Raw genomic sequence first — 19,207 nt, 5'->3', positions numbered from 1 at the left:
TTCCATTCCTAAAAATGCTTTGACTAAGATTTAATCCTTACAAACACGACTTAATGAAACTGGAACTCGAAAAGGCATTGGTTCAGGCTGAATCATATACATATTAACAAGCTATAATAAAGCCTTTACCCTTTTAAAAAAATAATTATGCTGTTGGAACTTTTATTGGTAAACTAAATACTCTTAGGCTCAGAAAATCCTGATCTGTTTCAGTCTTTACATGACTTTCCCACGTTAGCATCTTGAAATCATCTCCGGAACCCTCCAAAATTAATGTTCCCTCTCGTAAAGATGTATACTAAATAGTTGCCCCGGAAACTAGTTGCTGTTTTTTTTTAACAGTGATATTTAACACTTGCCTCTTCATTCTCCTCCCTCTGTGTTTTGGATGAAAAAGTTGGGCTCTTCATCCACCATTGTCTGTCAAAGTTCCAGGTGTTTAAAACATTTTCAAGCTTAGACAAGTCATTTATTTCTTCTACTATTTTCCTGACTTCTATAAAGTAAAGTTCATCTGTCACAGTATGTTCTTCTCTCCCCTTTTAATGAGTATTATGCCCAAGTTTCCTGGTGTTTTTATACACATGAACGACACATTCTAATCCATCTGTTTATTTAAAAATAACATTATTTGGTTGGAATTTTTAAGGATAACGTTAAGTATAGTAGGTAAGGGGTTGAAAAGTGTTTTGTTACTAAAACAAAAGCATTAAAAGTATTTTTTCTGCACCTTTTGAACAGTTAATTATTTTTTAATGTGGGAGCCTCTAAATCTTTCATTTCAAACATCAACAACATGAGTTTAGAGCTGGTGTCAGCATGGTTAAAATGGCAGATGTTAAAAACGACTTTAATATTCCTCTTGAAATTGATACTGAAAGTTAGTCAAATGATTCTATTCCGAGGTATATAACAGTTTGATAGTAACAGCCCAAAAGGATAATATAGAGAAATATGCTGCCTTCCTGTTATCTGCTCTCTCACCAAGTCTGAGTGAATCACAGACATGAGTCTGTATGTCAGAGAAAATACTATTTCCTTTCAAACAGTATCTTACACATATATTTATTTAATTTTCAAACATTTTACCATTTTAAAGAGGTTTATGTTCTTTATTTTGTTACACCAGTCGCTTTCTTCATGGTTCTCCGTGCTTTAACAAAGATGACAATATATGCTGAAGGTGCTACAGTATATTAAGGGCAGTCAGGTTCCATAAACTGATCAACTGAAAACCTATGAAAACATGGTTGCATATAGCCTTGCATGCTACATGCTGAACGCATAAATGAATCGGTGTCTGCATGCATGTATCAACTGCAATATAAGATATTTTGAAATATTGATAAGGCATAGATATTGCAAAGCTGCACTCATCAAACTGTTTTTTTTTTGTTTTGTCTTTTCATTAGCAAACAGATTTCTGTGAACCATTTCTGTCAGGCTGAGCCTTAAATCACTGCTCCTTAAGAATTTCAGCTCAACTTATATTTAGTTTAATTAAACAATATATTTAGGCAGACATGTCAATATGCTTTGTTTCAGGGTTAGCAGCAGCCTTACCTTTAGCAAACTACTAATCCGCCTTTAGCAGCACTTTTCTTTGTGCTGTAAACTCCTCTCAATATTGCTGTGCTCATGTCACATATCATAATCAGCACTCTCCCATGATGCTTTCAGCGTGTTCTTATTAAATCTTTGCTATATGATAAATCATTTCATCTTGCCAAATTTAGGTTCCCACCATTCCGGATAATCTTACTCTGACATTCCTCTGGCTGCTCTGGGAGATACAAAAAAAAAAAGCAGAACAAAGACAAAAGAAGAAGAAAACCACAAGAATGGAATCTGAAGGAAAAAGCAGCATCAGACAACGAGGCTTATTTCTCACTGAGTTTGACCTCGTTTTTTTTTTTTGTTGCAAACAGTGAACATCCATCATCCTCTTCAGTACATCTGAGGCGTACAGTTTTAGTAGGATAACAGAGAAAAACATCAAACTGATGGAAAGTTTGAATGGATATTCACTATACTGGACAAATTCACTTTTGGTTTAAACATGAATAGAGGAAACGGGCAAGTTCAGCTTATTTGAGAAAATTAGCAGAGGTGCAAGCTAAGCAAAACTGATTATATTCAGGAGCCTGCAGTTTACAAAAATACAGCCTGTTTATTGCAGAAGCAAATCATCCTATCGAAGAACATTTTATTTTAAAACACTTTCATTGGTTTAGGTCCAAAAAATACTATTGATTGAATTTTCTTTGAGCTTAAACAAAGCTACATTGATTATGATTTAGAGTTTAATGAGGAATAACAACTTAACAGAATTATCCTTAAGCTTATCCACAGCCTGTTATTCACCTGTATATGTGAACAGCTTTTGGTTCAGATTAAACCAAATGAACATTTCAATAAGGTTAAATTATTTGGCTATGAAAGACTTTAAATAAAAAAATGGGGGAAAAAAATGTTAGAAGACAAAAATCAGTCACACAAATTAAAACCATCATCATGCATCTCCCCATGTAGCAGTTTACGGTAACATACTGACCACATTTAAGGCTTGCTGTTTTTATTTTACGCTGGTGGGAAACAATGCAATGAATCAGGAATGATCAATGTTCAAGCTACCCAGGGACTCATCCATCATCACGTCTTTAAAACACAAAAACCCTCTGTTTTAGAAAAATACATTTTTAACTGCATTTAAAGCATCTAAGTCTTTTCAGAAATGTTAATAAATCACAATTATAAGGAATCTTACGTTCAAATTCAGCCTGGAATTGTGAATTTTGAACCAGGGTGGAATGGTAATACAACATCATTTAAGAAAAGATATTTGTCTTTATTGTGGCTTTTCTAAAATCCAAACAGGTTGGAAAATGTGCTAACAAGCTTAAACGTATTCATACCTACTAATTTTTTATATGAATTCCCTTCAACAAGCTGCAAGGAAGCAAACTGCCTTTATCCACATCAACGAGTTCTAACTGTACCAGGAAAATGGGAAAATAACCACGATTCTCTTGTTTGAATTGTTTGGTTTCTTGTTATGGGCTTTAAATGTTTTTCATTGGGGCACAGAAAGGGCCGTTACCAAGAGCATTTCTAAAGCTTAACAACATCATCAAAACCAGCTTCTCTTTGTTTTTGGAAATATCTTCCTGATTAAAAAAACAAAAAAAACAAACAAAAAAAAACAGCCCAATTTAAGACAGTTTTTTTTTTATATTTCTAAACCAGTTTGTAAACATTTGACCCTGTTTGAGTTTAATAAGAAATAAAAAAACTCATCATGCGAGTCTAATTTGTGTGTGCCATCTGTAAAGGGCAGCTTAAATAAACTTAAAGCAAAAGTTAAAATAACCATCCATGTCGAAAACACCTTTTAGTAAAAATACCTAACATTTGTCTGCTCCCATGTATGAACATCATGTTATGGCTAGTTCTTTGCAGCCTAAACTCCTCCGTCCACATAAACCAAAGAGAGAGCAGGAGGCAGCGTCCTGTGGGCGCTTTGTGAGGTTTTGTTAAAGGATCTGAGACCGGCTCTTAAGTGTTGCATGTTTTAGTAAAACCCTGGGAGTGGTGCTCCCTAGTGAATTGTCACTGGTTACACCACAAATACAAGGCATTTTTTTTCCCTACTCGCTGCAGAAAGACAAATCTTTCCTCAGTAAATTTCTAGCTGCAGGACAGTGTGACAGACTTCAAACTCTCGGTTGTTCCTTAATTAAAAACATGCATCATTTGTTTTGGTTCATGGTTCTTGCATCCTGTGGAAATACAAATAAAATATCTATTTTTCATCCATGTTGCCTCCGCATTTGATTAATGTGGATGACATCACTGGCTTTGAAAGTGTGAGCCGGACATATTTGGATAGATGCAGAACAGTGTTTTAGTGCCATGCGCATTCTTGTGAGAAACATGTGGCTAACGCAGCCAGCTCCCCGTGTAGCCTGGGGATCCTTCTGAGCCGCTGTTTTTCTCTCTTGTTCCCTCTCTCTTACTCTGATTTTTTTTCTATCACTCTTGCCCGCTCTGTCACTTTCAGAGCCTTTTTTCTTTTTTTTTTTTTTTTCTAAATTCCCCTGTCTTCTACCAACCAGATCAGCTGTTGGAGTCTCCAGATCTCCTCCTGTGTTCTGTTTTTGCACATGCAAATCTGAACCAATCGTCTCCACAATAGGCTCTCAGGCCAAATCCCTCATGTGTCACGCACATCAGGGTAGAGCTCGCACAGTCTGCCTAAACTCCTTAAAGACGCTTTCCTTGTGTAACATTTCTCTGTTGCTCTATATTGTTTTGTAACTCTGTACAACTTGGATGCGGCACGTTCCTCATGATTTAGTCAGCCTCATCTTGACCCAGTTTCAATTCTGCCTGTAATGGAGCAGCCTTGTATCACGTTTATATACAGATGTCTTTAAAGCAACCTCCTCCCAAAAATTGGGGGAAAAAAATTATCTGTGAAAATGTCTTAGTATGAAATCTGTTTATTAGACAATTGTTTCCCTGAGATGTTTCCAGCTGACCCTCTGACTTTCTGTTTCTGTGGTTTCCAGGGAGACATCCAGCAGCTAATGATTGTAGCAGACCACCGGGCTGCATATGACTACTGTGAGCACTACAGCCCCGACTGTGAGGTGCCGGTACCCGACCGACCACAAAACCAGGACCCCAATACGGATGAGGATGTGAGTTCAGTCCTTTTCTCCTTCTTCATATATTCAGTGTTTATAGTTTGCTTTTACATATTTCCTGTAATTGTAATTGCCTGCGATAGTCTGTTTAAAATGATGATTGGTTTTGCAAAAGAGCCCCTTGGCCCATGCTCGAGAACATCAATGCTGCCAGAGGAAAAATGCTGAGTGAGAAGAACTGGGTTATCAGTCTGTGCAGTTAGTCAATAAAGTTTAGAAATGATGATATGCTGCTTGCTCTCCTCTACTGTATGCTGTAAGCATTGCACTGTGTGCATGCTGATTATTGAAGAGAAGAAAAAAATCCAACAAGAACTGAAAGCTCCTTATCCTCATAAAAAATGCACAAAATTCAATTAGGCAGCAGGAGAAAACTAGGGAGAACTTCATTATAACCGGGAAAAACCCATTCTACACTGACAGGGATGTTTAACAGTTTATTTATACAGCAACATTTCACAATAAAGCATTCTCTAAGACAGGTCAAATTTTCATCTATTTATTTGATCAAATAGAATTAATACCAATGCAATACAGCTATAAAGAAAGATTCAGATTATGTAACTCTAAGTACACGTTGATCCTTAACACCAAGAATACCTATCGGTTGAAAGGTGGCAAACAAAAGAGATCAATACGGAGCCGATTTTTATTTTTCCCTTCATTCTCTTACAAAATGTAACTCTGTGTACTTATGGCATCCTTATACCTTAACTTGAAGTAGAACTCATCGATTTTTGTATTTTACTGTAATGGTGGACGTCTCAGAATCCCAACAACCAGTTAAAGGTTTTCTTCTTCTTCTCCCATTTATTTCTCTCAACCTATAATTACCTCCTGGACTTGTTTCAAATCATCATTGGTTCTTGAACATTGAAGAGGCTTTTTGCTTGGGTTAGAGAACTGCACTCAGCCAGGCCAGGGGAAAGTGCTGAGTGTGAAGAACAGGGCTATCTGGGCAGTCCAGTCTGCATCATTGAACTGCATCAATAAAGTTCAGAAAACTGATTTTTTTTCCACATGCCGTTTTTACTGCCCTGTAGCCTGAAAGGCGTTACACCTTCACATGCTAAATAAACAAGTCAAAGAAGTTGCAAAACAGGAAGTACTGGTTTTTGAATTGTTAAATAACCTCAAGGTGTACAAATCATTTCCACTTTGGAAACAAGTGAGAGACTCATTAGAAAAATCAAGAACCAATTAGTCAGTGAGTAGTTGCAGGTTTTTGGTGATTCTGAAAGTATAAAACAATTCTGATTGATGGCCAATCATCCAGAGTCATGTTAATCGTTGATTGTTGTCCTCTCCTGCCAGTTACAATCCCAATGTCTGCCTACTTTAGGTTGTAGAGGAGGACAACTACTACTATGAATACCCTTATTATGATGACATTGAATCCAACCCTAACTCGAAGGTCTACGACTCATATTCCGACACAGAGACGACAAACAAAGAAGTCAAGGTAGTCAACTTTAATACCTCATAAACTACTTGCCGACACTGATCTTTGAAAGTAATGGTTAACAATTTGTGTGATAACATTGACTTACAGGAGACCGTCGGCAGCGTGGTTTCCACGGTTGAGGAAGTTGTTAGGCAGGCTGGTGGCTCTGCGTCTGTTTCCACCAGCTCATCATCATCCAGCTCATCGTCATCCAGCTCGTCTTCCAGCAGCTCGGCCACTGGCACCGGAGGGGATGACTCCTACGACTACTACCCCTACGGCGACACCAACTACGACTATGGCGAGTCGACCCCCGCACCCGACGGCGACACCACTAAGCGTGTCACCATCACCAGCATTGGCTCCGGGGGTGAGGTGGATCTGGGAGCAGGGGGAAGGATTGATCTGGAAGCTGGGGCTGGAGTGGACAGGAAGGTTATCACTACCGGTGGTGGATCGACAATAACAATCTCTCGCAACTCAACATCAGTAAGTTAAATGCCAAGCAAAGTCGGATTGAATGTATTTTACTGCAGGTATAAAAACTTCCCTTCAAAATGAATGTACTCCTTGTTAAAGTTAATGTTTTTTTACTAGAAGTTAATATGATAGATCAACATAGAGTAGTGCTTAGTTTGAAGGAGTTTAACTGTAACATATTGATAGTGTATTCTAATAGGTTTTTTAGGGATGCAACAGTTTTGCAAGCTTGAATGACAGATAGCAGTCTTTACCTAAAACAATGTCTGAAATGTGTTACTGGCCTTTTTCTTTTGAGCCCTTTCTCTTCTCCAATGGAACCAATTCGCTGCAAAAGGAAATTTAGTTGGTGTGTAGAGAGATTTGTCAAAGAACTTTAATGTAAATTGATCCCATGCATTAAATATGTATTGCTGAACTGTTTAGTTCATCATTCAGAAAAAAAGCATATGGTATAGCACTTTAAAGTCCCAAGCATATGCTTGAAACAGCATAAGTACATATTGAAAAAAGCTAGTGAGAGTATCTTGTAGACAATTTATTTAGCATGGATAGGGACATTTGCAGGAAGGTAGAAAGAGCTATGCAAAGGGTAGACTGTTAGTGTAAAAGACGTGAACTGGTGCAGAGGCTTAACTTCCAATGGGACAAGAGCTTTATACATGCAGCCAGTGCTGCAAAGGTCTAAATGAAGACATGATAATGTTTGTAATTGAACCAAAGTTCAGACTTTAATCCAACTTAAACAACACGGGAAAGCTGATTTTTATATATATAGTCCCGATGTGGTCAGACCAAACTTAGACTAGAGTAGAATAGAAAATCCCTTTTTTGTCCCACAATGGGGAACTTCTGGAATAACTTACGCTATTCTGCAAAGAACTGGCAAGAATGTCTTTACAATAGGTTTGCAAAGCTAGAAGAGGGAACTTGCAGTTATATTTGCACAATTGTGGTTCTACAAAACCAGATACTGAGGTCAAGATGCGATGAAATGTGAGGTCTTAGAACTATCTAAAACATGTTTTTGTAAGGTTCTTTATTCTCACTTTTTTTTTCATTAACAGGGTGGAACATCATCTTACAGCGACTATGATGATGGCTACGATTACAACTACTACACTACTGAAGATGGTGGAGGCAGTAGCAGTTCTGTTGTACTCGGTGGTGGTGGAGGAGGAGGAGGCAGCAGTACTGTTTTAGTCAGTGGTGGTGGAGGAGGAGGAAGCAGCAGCAGTAGTACAGTTGTAGCTGGCGGAGGTGGCGGCGGCAGCAGCAGTACTGTTGTAGTTGGTGGTGGCGGGAGCAGCAGCAGCAGTACCGTTGTAGTTGGTGGTGGCGGCGGCAGCAGCAGTACCATTGTAGTTGGTGAAGGCGGCGGCAGCAGCAGTACCGTTGTAGTTGGCGGTGGTGGAGGCAGCAGCAGCAGCAGCTCTACCATCACTATTGGAGGTGGATCTACTGGAGGAGGGTCTGTTGGCGGCGGTTCTGTAACCGTTGGAGGATCTTCGACTTCTGGAGGGAGCTCAGCCTCTGCTGGCGCTGCAGCCGGTGGGGGAACTGAGGACGACCTTACCATCGATGGAGCTGATGACTACACAGAAAAGTTCAAGGAGGACCTCTTGAACTATGATCCAGCAGACTATGATTTATATGAAGAATACGGAGGCAAAGAGCTGCCTGCAGAGACTGATTATTTTGGACAGGTAAATCCAAAGATGTGACTTGACAGATATGATGCTAGCAATTAGGAGGATTCTATGATAAAAATGAGGGAGAGAAGCTAAAAGTGACATATTTTTGTATGTTCTATTTGCAGGTTGACGGCGCCCGCGGCGAGAAAGGACAGAAGGGAGAGCCTGCTGTTATTGAGCCTGTGAGTATCTCTGTTTTAACAACAGACCCAAGCGGCAGATATAAGCTGCATGTGTGCACAGTTTGAGGACATTTGCACATATGTGTGAAGCACTCGTAAACATGAGCCATCCGTTGTTTAAGAATGTTCCTTCCAAATGTATTTATTATGGATAACTAAACCTTCCTTGTTGAAGCGTCTTAGCATGGCCTCACTCATGGATGCTCAGTGTAAACATTTGGAAAAGGGCCATGCAGGGATTGTCAATAAACTCTAAACACAGGTTGAGTGGAAACCAGGAGGTGGAAAGGGACATGGACCAGGAAGATACAAAGAAGAGGGACTAAATAATTCTTTGGGCTCATACTGACTCTAAATTAGACTATTGCACACATCTGTAGCGATGACTCACTTGGTGAGTTTGGAAATGTATACACAGATAGAATGAATATGCCTAATGGACCTACAGCTGTTTCACTTCAAACAAATAGCAAAGACCTGAGCTTAGTATACACATGACCAAGCACATGTGTTTCTAAGTGGAAGCACAACTGAAATAAAAAGGTGAATGGTTTCCAAAGACTTTTACTAATAAATGGGCAACATGCATCCACTCTGAATACACATTTCCATAGTTAAAGACTGGATGGGAATATTTTCCTTCAGCAGTGACAGAGAAGATAATGAGAACTGATGGAATGAAGAATAAAGCTAAATATAGAAAAATCTAAAACTTTCCTCTCAGGATGGTGCCTGACCTGCACATTTATAGGACATTCTCTAAACATTCTCTAAGTATTGCTTGAGAAATAATGACCAATCTCTATAAGAACGGATCACAGCTAGTGTACTCTATCTTATTTATTTAAGCCTAAAATATTTTGTTATATAGTAACAAAGTAACTGTTACATTATGTTGCTTTTAATATTACACCAAAGCTACAAGTAAAGGCATTAAGTCAAACAGCATAACGAATGAAATCGCTGCTATAAAATACAAAAATTGCAAAATTATGCAAGTTTTTACACTAGAGGACTTTATTTCTTAGAAAAAAGACCTGACCAGGAAGTTGGGAGAGAAATTGGGGGCAGGAATTAAACCTGTGATAGCTGCTTCAAAGACCAAGGCCTTTGAGGGTCTGACTTGTTACTCCTGCACCACTGATGTGCCCAATATAACCTTTTGAACTAAATTCAGGCTGTGTTTTTCCTCTATTTATACATCAGAGCCTTACTACAATAGGAATATTTAAGGTATGACTATAAAAGATGTTAATTAGATTTACTCTTCTGACAAACACTTAAGCCTTCTTTGTCTGATAGGGACTTTCATCACTGCTTTCCAAAATCAAATATTATTTCCATTTTTCAATCATCGTAAAACCTGATGATATGAACCTGATGATATGCTGACAGACCCATAGAGGCGGATGATGTAGCTGTTGACTCCTGGTCAGTTTGGCCCTTTATTCGATTGTAGAGTCATTTCACAATCAGGTTTCTTTTTGATCTTGTCTTACTTTCATTGCTTAGAAGTAAAAAAAAAAAACATGGTAGTCATGTTGAAAAATGTGTTTTTTCTTTGTCTGTTGCTTTTCTTTTATTACAAAACTTTGCAAAAAATGACAAGGATCCAATATAATAAATTGTTATCGGATGGGACTTTAGACAGTGTTTACACTTTCTTGTTTTATTACGTTTCTAGTGATACAGATTGTGAGGAAAATAAAAAAAAATACACATTTTCAAACAATGAGTACATTTCCCTTTGTGTTTTCACAGTGACACTAGAACACAATCACATATTACTAACTAAAACTTGGAGTTAGGAACAATTGGAACAAAAAAAAAAAGTTTACAGGGAGTGCTTAGACCACATTTGGAAAAAAAAAAAAATAGCACTCCAAATCAGGGTGAATTCCAAGCTAAAACAGAAAGCCACATCATGCTCCTGTTAAAACGTGGATTTCTTCTTGATAGTCAACATCCAGTTTAGTTCCTCCAGATAAACGAAAACCTCTGATATCTTTGCTTTTTCATGTAATTCTCATTTTCTTTTCCATTGACCTAATTGGAAGCACAAATGATGGATGGAAAGGAATGTTTATTGAATTCCCAAAGCCCAGGTTTTGATAGGCAGGTGTGCCTGAGGCAGGTTTTTTACTGATGATCAAATGTTTCTTCTAAAGCAGTGAAAGCTTCTGAGTACATAATGGGACATAGTTGTACTCAGATTTGTACTTTATAGTTCAGGTCATGATATTGACCTGTGAAGCATGTAATTATATTGTTGTTTGTATGTTTCAGGGTATGCTAATGGAGGGTCCGCCTGGGCCTGAGGGGCCAACGGTAAGTCAGTTGTTTTTGTCAAATTCTGCCTTTTTAACACCTCCTGTTTTAATATTGTTAGCCAAAGTTTATGTCACTTATTTACTGCATTGCAAGTTCAAAAAATTACATGGATGGTGAAAATGAATGGTCATTTCTGCATTGGAATATACAAATGTTTGCATTTTCGCTAATATTTAAGAAATTTTGTAAAAGACAGATCTTACAGACATCCTTCTGATGGTGTCCTCCAGAGGACAGCTAAACTTTGACTTGATGTAGCCAAGTCAAAAGTCAAAATTGAAGTGTAAACAGATACCAGATAAAAAATCAACAAGACCTCCCATCTTCTTTGTGGCGGCTTTAAATTTAAGACTTAAACTACGTGGCGTAAAATGTGTATTTGGAAGTTAATTAAGGTTTTTCTGTGTGAAATAGGGTCTCCCTGGACCCCCAGGATCCTCTGGTCCACCCGGCAGTCCTGGAGATCCTGGAGAGAGGGTAGGAAAGATTTAATTTTTAGAAATATTCATGAACAAAACAAATTCGGCTCGTTTTTGAGCTCTTTACACACAATTCTTTTAAAGGGTCTTCCAGGTCGACCTGGTCTCCCTGGAGCTGATGGTCTGCCAGGACCCCCAGGAACTGTCCTGATGCTGCCTGTAAGTAAACTTTATTTGTATGTTTTTATTTTTAAGGGCTGAAACATTTCCTGTTTTTTTTGCCATCATTCTCTGGTCCAGTTTAAAAACAGTTTTACCAATAACCCTGACACATGTTTCAGTCTGTGTTCTTAGAGGAAGGGGGTTTTCCAATGGGTCCCATTGCAAATCTGTCAATATGGATGTAACGTTTTAAGAGCAGCCCCTTGTGGTGCTGGAGTGAAATGGCCCCACTTGAACTCTATAAACAGCACGCATCTGCATTTTTAACAGAGATTCTTGAGTCCAAACTTTACAAATCAAGCATCTTTCCAGGAAGTTGTATGGCTTTGACGAGATACAAAACAATACCGTTGAATGTAGCTTTTGCTGCAGCGGATCCTACTGCGAGTTACACAATCATCCCAAAAAACTCCTCTGCTGTGTATCAATTCTCCCATTTCCTTGTACTTGGAAGATGCTCTCAGGCCTAAATACTTGTACAGATGTGAAATTTTGTGGCTTTGTTGATTCACAGATCTCTTTTGGCGGAGACGTGTGGCAAACTGAGTCTGGACAGTGAATCAAGTAGTTCTGGCATATCCGCAGGCATAGACCGGCATTGAAATGCAACACCCCATTTCTAATGAGAAACATGCATCTTTGTTTTGCTGTTCTTTCAAGCCGAGCAGAGTTTTTGGTTCCTTTATTTGACAATGGGAATCCAGGGAAATGCGGTAAACTTGACCGTGAATCAATTTTTCATGCTTGATTCGTGGTAATGTTGATCAATGGTTGGATTGGCTGGAATTTTTTTTATTACTCTTGATGGTTGACATTTGTCAAATATCTAAAATCTGCGCTGGTTAAGTCTTATAAACAAGAAAACCAAGAGTTAGTTAGACTGACAACAAAAATAGTGGATGGGTAAAGAAAGATGTCAATCAAACAGGCCGGGTAGAAAAATTATCTTAATTATTATCTTAATTATCTTAATTATCTAAAACAGTTATCTTAAAAGGGACTTTTTAGAGTTATTCTGTGTCCTGTGCTGCACTTTAACAGAATTCTCTCAAGTTTGCGGCACCAAATCCACTATTTGTATTATTGCATCCTGGCTCCTGTGGTTTTGAAATTCGGTGTCAGGTCTCACGTTCGGTTTGTTTATCTGTAAGCTTTCAGTCAACCTCATGAGGACTGTAGAAGGTTCAATCCAAAGTATCTCAAAGAAAAAAAATGAAAATCATGATCTGCATCCCAATATTTCCACTCATATTGTAATACTACCCTGTGACCACCAGATGGCAGTAGAATTTGAACCTGCTAGGCAACAATAGCAGGTTAGATTAATACTCATTTCATCTTTTGTTTTTTCCTAAAGTGAAGAAAACTGCAACAAACAAATATTGAAGACATTAATTTTTCTCAAAGAAGTGGCATTTGTTTACTCTGCCTTGAGCTGATATTTTTGTTGTGTGTATTCTCCCTTCGGTGTTTTGTGGTATGCTCTTTCCTGCAGTTGAATAAGTGAAATATGTCTGTAACATTTTCTCCACAGTTCAGATTGAGCGCCGGAGGGGACTCTGGGCAGAAGGGACCAGCTGTTTCAGCACAGGAGGCCCAGATGCAAGCCATCATGCAGCAGGCCAGGGTAACATCTCACAACCAAACATATTAAGTTACAGCGTCATTCGTTGGCTAACAGCTATGACACACTGTATGCATTTGGTCTTTAAGCAAGAAACGTGTTTACACACCAAAGATGCAGCCTTGTTAGACCCTAATACATCTTAATCCTAAAGCCTCATTTTGATCTGTTTCATATTATTTCCTGCCTTTTTTCAGCTGGCTATGCGTGGCCCAACTGGTCCGATGGGTTTGACTGGCCGACCTGGCCCTCTGGTGTGTATATAACATCCCCAATCAGTAAACACTAAAATAAACGCATTGATATGTTGTCCATATTGAAAAACCTAACCGTAATTTACTTTCCCAGGGTCCACCAGGTGCACCAGGACTCAAGGGAGAATCTGGAGAAGCAGGACCTCAGGTACAAGATGTCGGAGTTTAACCATTAAATCTTTTTTATTAGAACCATGCCTGTTTATATTTTAAACTAAACAGATTATGGAAAGTATACACTGCCTGTGATTGACCATGTTTTGCATTAGGGGCCACGTGGACCAATGGGCTCAAGTGGACCCCCTGGAAAGCCTGGCAGAAGGGTACGTGTTTGAGGAAACATTTGTTGTAATTCAACAAATTAATTGAAATATCTATGTCCACTTTTCTGAATTATAAGTGGCTCATGTTCTTCATTAAAGCTGTTGGTCTTTTAAGTCCTCCATTATTCATCCAGTTGTTTGTTGCAGGGTCGTTCTGGAGCAGATGGTGCCAGAGGAATGCCAGGACAGACTGGACCTAAGGTATTTTGTACATCTATAATCACACTTTATAAAACCAGTCCAAAAACAAAAAGTTCAGCGTCGGAACGAAACTGATTTCCTTTTTCCTTTTTTTTTTTTTTTTGCTTTTAATAGGGCGACAGGGGTTTTGATGGCCTAGCTGGGCTTCCTGGTGAAAAAGGACACAGAGTAAGAGATTTTTATAGCTATATAAAACTAATTTCAGCCTTGAGGGAGCGTAAAATGTAATAATATCTTTTTTTTTATAGGGAGAACCCGGCCCCTCAGGACCTCCTGGTGCTCCTGGCGAAGATGGAGAGAGGGTAACTTAAGAAAATATGATTTGACGGCTGCTGTCTCATTTTACTGTGTCAAAGAGATGTAGATCTGTTGTGACTCCATCCTTTCTCTCTAAGCTGAGAGGACGCGTCAAGTATTTCTTCCCAGAAATACCTTTGAATATGACTTCCACTCAATCTCTTATTATTTCCTCTTTCTCACTATTCACAGTTTACCTCAGATGATCTTAATCTCACCTCCTTTTGATTTTTTTTCCCCAGTCTCCATAACCCACATATCCTCTCATTGTTCTCTATTATCATTCTCTGTCTGTCCACAGTCTAACCCTGGCTCTGTCTCATTCACAGGGGGATGATGGAGAGATCGGACCCAGGGGACTTCCTGGTGAACCAGTGAGTGATTGCTTGTTTTTTTCATTCAGTCTTACTCCACGATATTGTGTGATGGGTAGGAGGCGGGTGGGGATGTGTTAGTGCTCAGGGCCTCCTGTCATCCTGTAATTGCATCAGTGGTGTGATGATATTATATATCAACTGCAGGCTGCTCTCCTTACACTACATTCTCATCGGCTGAGATTTTTTAACCTTATACTGCTGTGTTTAACAGACTGCTCACCGTTGTCTGGAAATGAGAAAATCTGGTAGTGCGCATCAGGGTTGTTAAAGCCTCTGACACCCACTCAGGCAGGATGTTCATTACAGAGAGCAGGGGGAGGGAAAAGGAAAAGCAAAAAACATATTGTGTTATGATTCTTTCTGGCCACCAGGGTGTGCAGCCTCAGTTTGGATCATTTCTGTCAGGACAATAAGTCTAGTTAGGTAACTGTGAGACCTGAGAGGCATAGCAGAGAAATTCAAACGGAAATGCAGCAGAAAGAGATATAATAGAAAGTTATAATAGAAATATAATAATGAAATTAGTTATCTCTCAAATGCACTCTGCACATCTGTAACATTATTAACAGTAATAATAATACTGTATTTAACAAAAATTCAGATATTTTATGTATCTTTTTTCATTTTATAGACTTTTTTATTTACAACAATGAAAAAATATAAACGTAATTTAGAAAATGAAGTTTTAAAAAAACATTTAAATCAAGATAGTATAAGATTAAAAGCTAATAATACATGGAAGGCAACCTTAAAAAGATGGCGGTTCAGAGAGAATCAATATAACGAAAATGATGATAGAGACAGTTTTAAAGACAAGGGGGAAGAGGTGAAAGCTTCAGTAGTACAGTGAGATAAATAGAGAGGGTGGAGCCCTGACTAAGTGACGGCACAATGCTCTGCAGAAGATCAGACACATGGTGGTGCATAGATCTAGAGATACTTGAAAGCAAGAAGAAGAACCTTGAAATCAGTGCTGCAATTAGGAAGCCAATTAAGTTGTGAAGACTACAGTGTCTACTAAATAGCTATGCATAACTTTGTGTTACAAAATAGTCAGTTTGAAATATAACTGTAGCATTCCCTAAGAACAGCGTTAATCATACCAGTTACAAGAATGACAGCATATTCTCTGATTAATATTATAGATATGTTGTCAATGTTTGGGGCTGTTAACAATGATATGGAAGCTTTTTAAGTAGGAGGAATGGTCAATGCATCAAATTTAAAAAACAGTTTTAGTTCTGTCCAGAAAAAGTACAGCTTTTTCTTTGGTGAATTTAGGAGGATAGAAGAGAAGAATCAGGGTTTGTAGACTGACACAGCAGGCTTTTATAAGAATACAGAGAATATTTGACACACCTCCTAATACATTTTGCAAAAACTTTACACATACACATTATTTTTGGTACAGTTAAATAATTAGCTTTGATAACCCATGTTCAGCTAACCTGCTACACATATAAGAAAATTAAAAAAAGAAAAGAAACAGATAACCATTTAGACAGCAGTCAGCCTTGTCTGTGTCACACGTCTTTAGACAAATATGCTGCAGACACACACGGGGCACATAAATCACACAAGCAGCTCTGCATGTTAGAGTGTAGTTGATTGAATTCACAATAAAACAGCTAGTGTGGAAGCAAGTCTTTTTCCCTCCATTATATCAGATTCAGAGACTAACAAACGAGAAATTATCACAATGATGATGCAGCAGTATCAATAATAAATAACTGCATTACTGTCCACTGAAAACATGCCCATAAAAATCAGTTTAACCATAATTTTCGTGTGGAAAAAATGCTGGCGTGATTGTGTAGTGGGGGAAAGATGCCTCTTTGGATTTAAAGACTCTCAGCAGAAATGTGTCCACCAATGATGCGAAGAGACCCTTCGGTTAGCCAGAATTTGTAATTTAACAAACAGCCTTCTCTGTTTGAGAGTTACTCAATATAATTCAAATTTAATTAAATAATTCTTAACACAAAAAGGAAAGAAAATAAAAAAAAACTAGAAAAAAATAGCAATACTGGGGTTATATCTATATAGAAAATAGACATCGAAGTAAAATGATCTTGCAAAGTTGTACAGAAAGCAGAATAGCTTGATTTAAATGTACACAAACAGTCAGATATGGTGAAGTTACATAGAACATGGTGTCATCTACAAAGATTGTGAAAGTTCATAACATATCCTGCAATTATTAACAAAAGATACTAGCTGAATGATAATCATAAGTGGGTTTAAGACACAGTTCTGGTGAAAACAATGGGCAAATTGACCAAGAAGCATGCGTGTGGTCAACAGCCATACACACAATGGAAAAGAACTAAAGAAGAAAGACGGATGTCAGTTATTAAATATGATCAAGGACGAGTAAGATTTAAGCACCTGAGTCAGAAGCAAGTATATATTCAAAAGGACATTTGTGAACGGGGGTTATTTTCAGACGTATCATTTTGAAACAGGATTTAATTATTCATTAGACCTCTCACTGGTGTAATATCACCCTCAATCTCATTTCCCTGCTTTATCACCCCAGGGACCTCGTGGTTTACTGGGGCCAAAAGGACCTCAGGGACCTCCTGGACCACCTGTAAGTATCACATTCTTTCCTATTATTTCATATCTTCTGCATCACTGCAGCTTTACTATTTACAGAGCAGAATACATTTCCAGCATATCGTGGGCAGCTACAAAGAGAACAGACAACGCCCACAGGGACATACCTACCTCAATATATCTCACAGAGACTGCACATTAAGCAGCACATTATTGAGTTTATCTTCAAGATTTCAGAAATATTTCTACCACGAGACAAGACTAACTATAATATTTATGGATTTAATTTTGCACGAACAATGAGCATTTGGCAAGTAGATTTTGAAACTTTGCATTAAATAGACAATTTCTTTTGAATTTTCCCCTCAGCAGTTTTAAAAGATGAAATGGTGTTAAAAAGCTTTTTATTTCAGTGGATTAGAGATTTGCTTCTTTAACGCCTGATATTCTTTTCCTTATTCCTATGACAGGGAGTTACTGGAGCGGATGGCCACCCCGGACCCAAAGGAAATATTGTAAGTTAAGACTGAACCAATTAGGATAAAAAAAAAAAGAAAAGGAAAGGCAAAAGTAAACTGGAATAAAAGAATATTAAATTGTATTGCTTTAATCATTCTGAGCATGTTTAATCCCCAAAAGTGGAAAAAAAAAAAAGTACTGATGAGTCCTTTCCAGCACTTTCCCACACATATATAAACAAATCCACATTAGTAGTATCAGAGAATACACCCATGGCTAGTTGTACAATTTCCACTCAATTCCTGCCAGCACCCGGCAGTAATGAGAGAATATCTTACCAGAGCGGTTTGTTTGCTCTTTTGGGAATCTTCCAACAAGGTAGAGATGGAAGATCAACAACTTGCCCAGAGTCTTGAAATGAGGCAACGTAATTGATAGCTGGTTATCCTAGAAGAGATGCTGTTTATTTGTTTGTGGTTCAGCAGTTTGCAGCATGAGGAAATTAGGTCTGAGAATGTTCCCTGAGTATGTGCATTGAAAAGGATAAAATTCTAACATTTGGCTACAAATTATTACAGGTTTGGGGTGCATAATCTAGTAATGCATATATATATATATATATATATATATATATATATATATATATATATATATATATATATCCATTGGGAGATATTTTATTTTACATAATGTATTTTATGCAACAGTTTCTCTGTTTTTCTATTGAAGACGACCTTGTCAGTTTATAATAAAATCTCTTATATATTTGTTTTTTTTCCAGGGACCTCAGGGAGAGCCAGGCCCTCCTGGACAGCAAGGCAACCCCGGTGCTCAGGTAAGTTAGTTACAGGTTGTCTTACATTAGATATCCCCTCATCAATCAGAGGAAAGGTTCTAAGCATTTCTTTACTTTCTCCACAGGGACTCGCAGGGCCACAAGGACCAATCGGACCTCCAGGAGAGAAGGTAGCAAAGCAAACCTGCTGAATATGTTATTCCTGCTGGGAGAAAAAAACAAAAAAACTGCTGGCATGATAAAATGTTAATACCTGCAGACCAAAAATCTTTAAAATTACTGGAGTTTGTCTCATTCATTTGCATGAGCCAGATAGCCAAGCTACTATCATATTCAGGCCCAGATGCTTATACTTATGCAAACACGTCTCCATACTCAGCTTAGAAATACTGCCCTACATGCAGCTTAGAGTTATTTAAATCCTGATGCATTTTAAAGAAATTACAACCATATAACATTCTCTGGCTGACATTGTAGATTATTAAACAGTGAGATTTAAAAAAATAATAGCATGGGGGGTATGTTCCACTGTTTTTTTTCAAAATTTTAGCCTTGAAGAGGATAAAGTAAAATCTATCCTCTCTTTTAGCCCATTAGCTGAAGAAAGGAATAAACAGCTCAGGCTTGGGGATCTGGTTACTTTTCTAACCTATATGGTCTATTATAGGCTAATACAAAAGACAGCCTTGAATATTGTGTAAAAAGGGACAGTGTCTTCTAAAACTCTTACTTGTCTTCTTATCATCAACATTGATACAGTATATGTAAAAAAAAATCATCATCATCAGCTTCACGTTCAACTCCAATAGATTGAATATATATATATATATATATAT

The 19,207-nt window shown here is 38.0% G+C and overlaps 1 protein-coding gene across 1 annotated transcript in view; it reads left to right on the top strand.

Annotated features, from left to right (window-relative positions):
* LOC107090900 (collagen alpha-1(V) chain-like) overlaps window positions 1–19,207 on the top strand; it is a 101,021-nt gene that overhangs the window by 45,612 nt on the left and 36,202 nt on the right. The window contains exons 5-24 of the mRNA XM_015384526.1: window positions 4,572–4,703; window positions 6,052–6,171; window positions 6,262–6,642; window positions 7,701–8,339; window positions 8,453–8,509; window positions 10,796–10,837; window positions 11,255–11,317; window positions 11,404–11,478; window positions 13,016–13,108; window positions 13,303–13,359; window positions 13,454–13,507; window positions 13,629–13,682; window positions 13,830–13,883; window positions 13,998–14,051; window positions 14,132–14,185; window positions 14,510–14,554; window positions 17,097–17,150; window positions 17,587–17,631; window positions 18,357–18,410; window positions 18,497–18,541. Coding sequence (XP_015240012.1) covers window positions 4,572–4,703; window positions 6,052–6,171; window positions 6,262–6,642; window positions 7,701–8,339; window positions 8,453–8,509; window positions 10,796–10,837; window positions 11,255–11,317; window positions 11,404–11,478; window positions 13,016–13,108; window positions 13,303–13,359; window positions 13,454–13,507; window positions 13,629–13,682; window positions 13,830–13,883; window positions 13,998–14,051; window positions 14,132–14,185; window positions 14,510–14,554; window positions 17,097–17,150; window positions 17,587–17,631; window positions 18,357–18,410; window positions 18,497–18,541 — 2,172 coding nt within the window. The remainder of the gene's footprint in view (window positions 1–4,571; window positions 4,704–6,051; window positions 6,172–6,261; window positions 6,643–7,700; window positions 8,340–8,452; window positions 8,510–10,795; window positions 10,838–11,254; window positions 11,318–11,403; window positions 11,479–13,015; window positions 13,109–13,302; window positions 13,360–13,453; window positions 13,508–13,628; window positions 13,683–13,829; window positions 13,884–13,997; window positions 14,052–14,131; window positions 14,186–14,509; window positions 14,555–17,096; window positions 17,151–17,586; window positions 17,632–18,356; window positions 18,411–18,496; window positions 18,542–19,207) is intronic.

Source organism: Cyprinodon variegatus, unplaced genomic scaffold (genome assembly GCF_000732505.1).
Source record: "Cyprinodon variegatus isolate N-32 unplaced genomic scaffold, C_variegatus-1.0 Scaffold315, whole genome shotgun sequence".
Classification (NCBI taxonomy): Eukaryota; Metazoa; Chordata; class Actinopteri; order Cyprinodontiformes; family Cyprinodontidae; genus Cyprinodon; species Cyprinodon variegatus.
The sequence above is the reverse complement of the archived record's forward strand: the minus strand, read 5'-3'. Positions and strand labels throughout refer to the sequence as shown.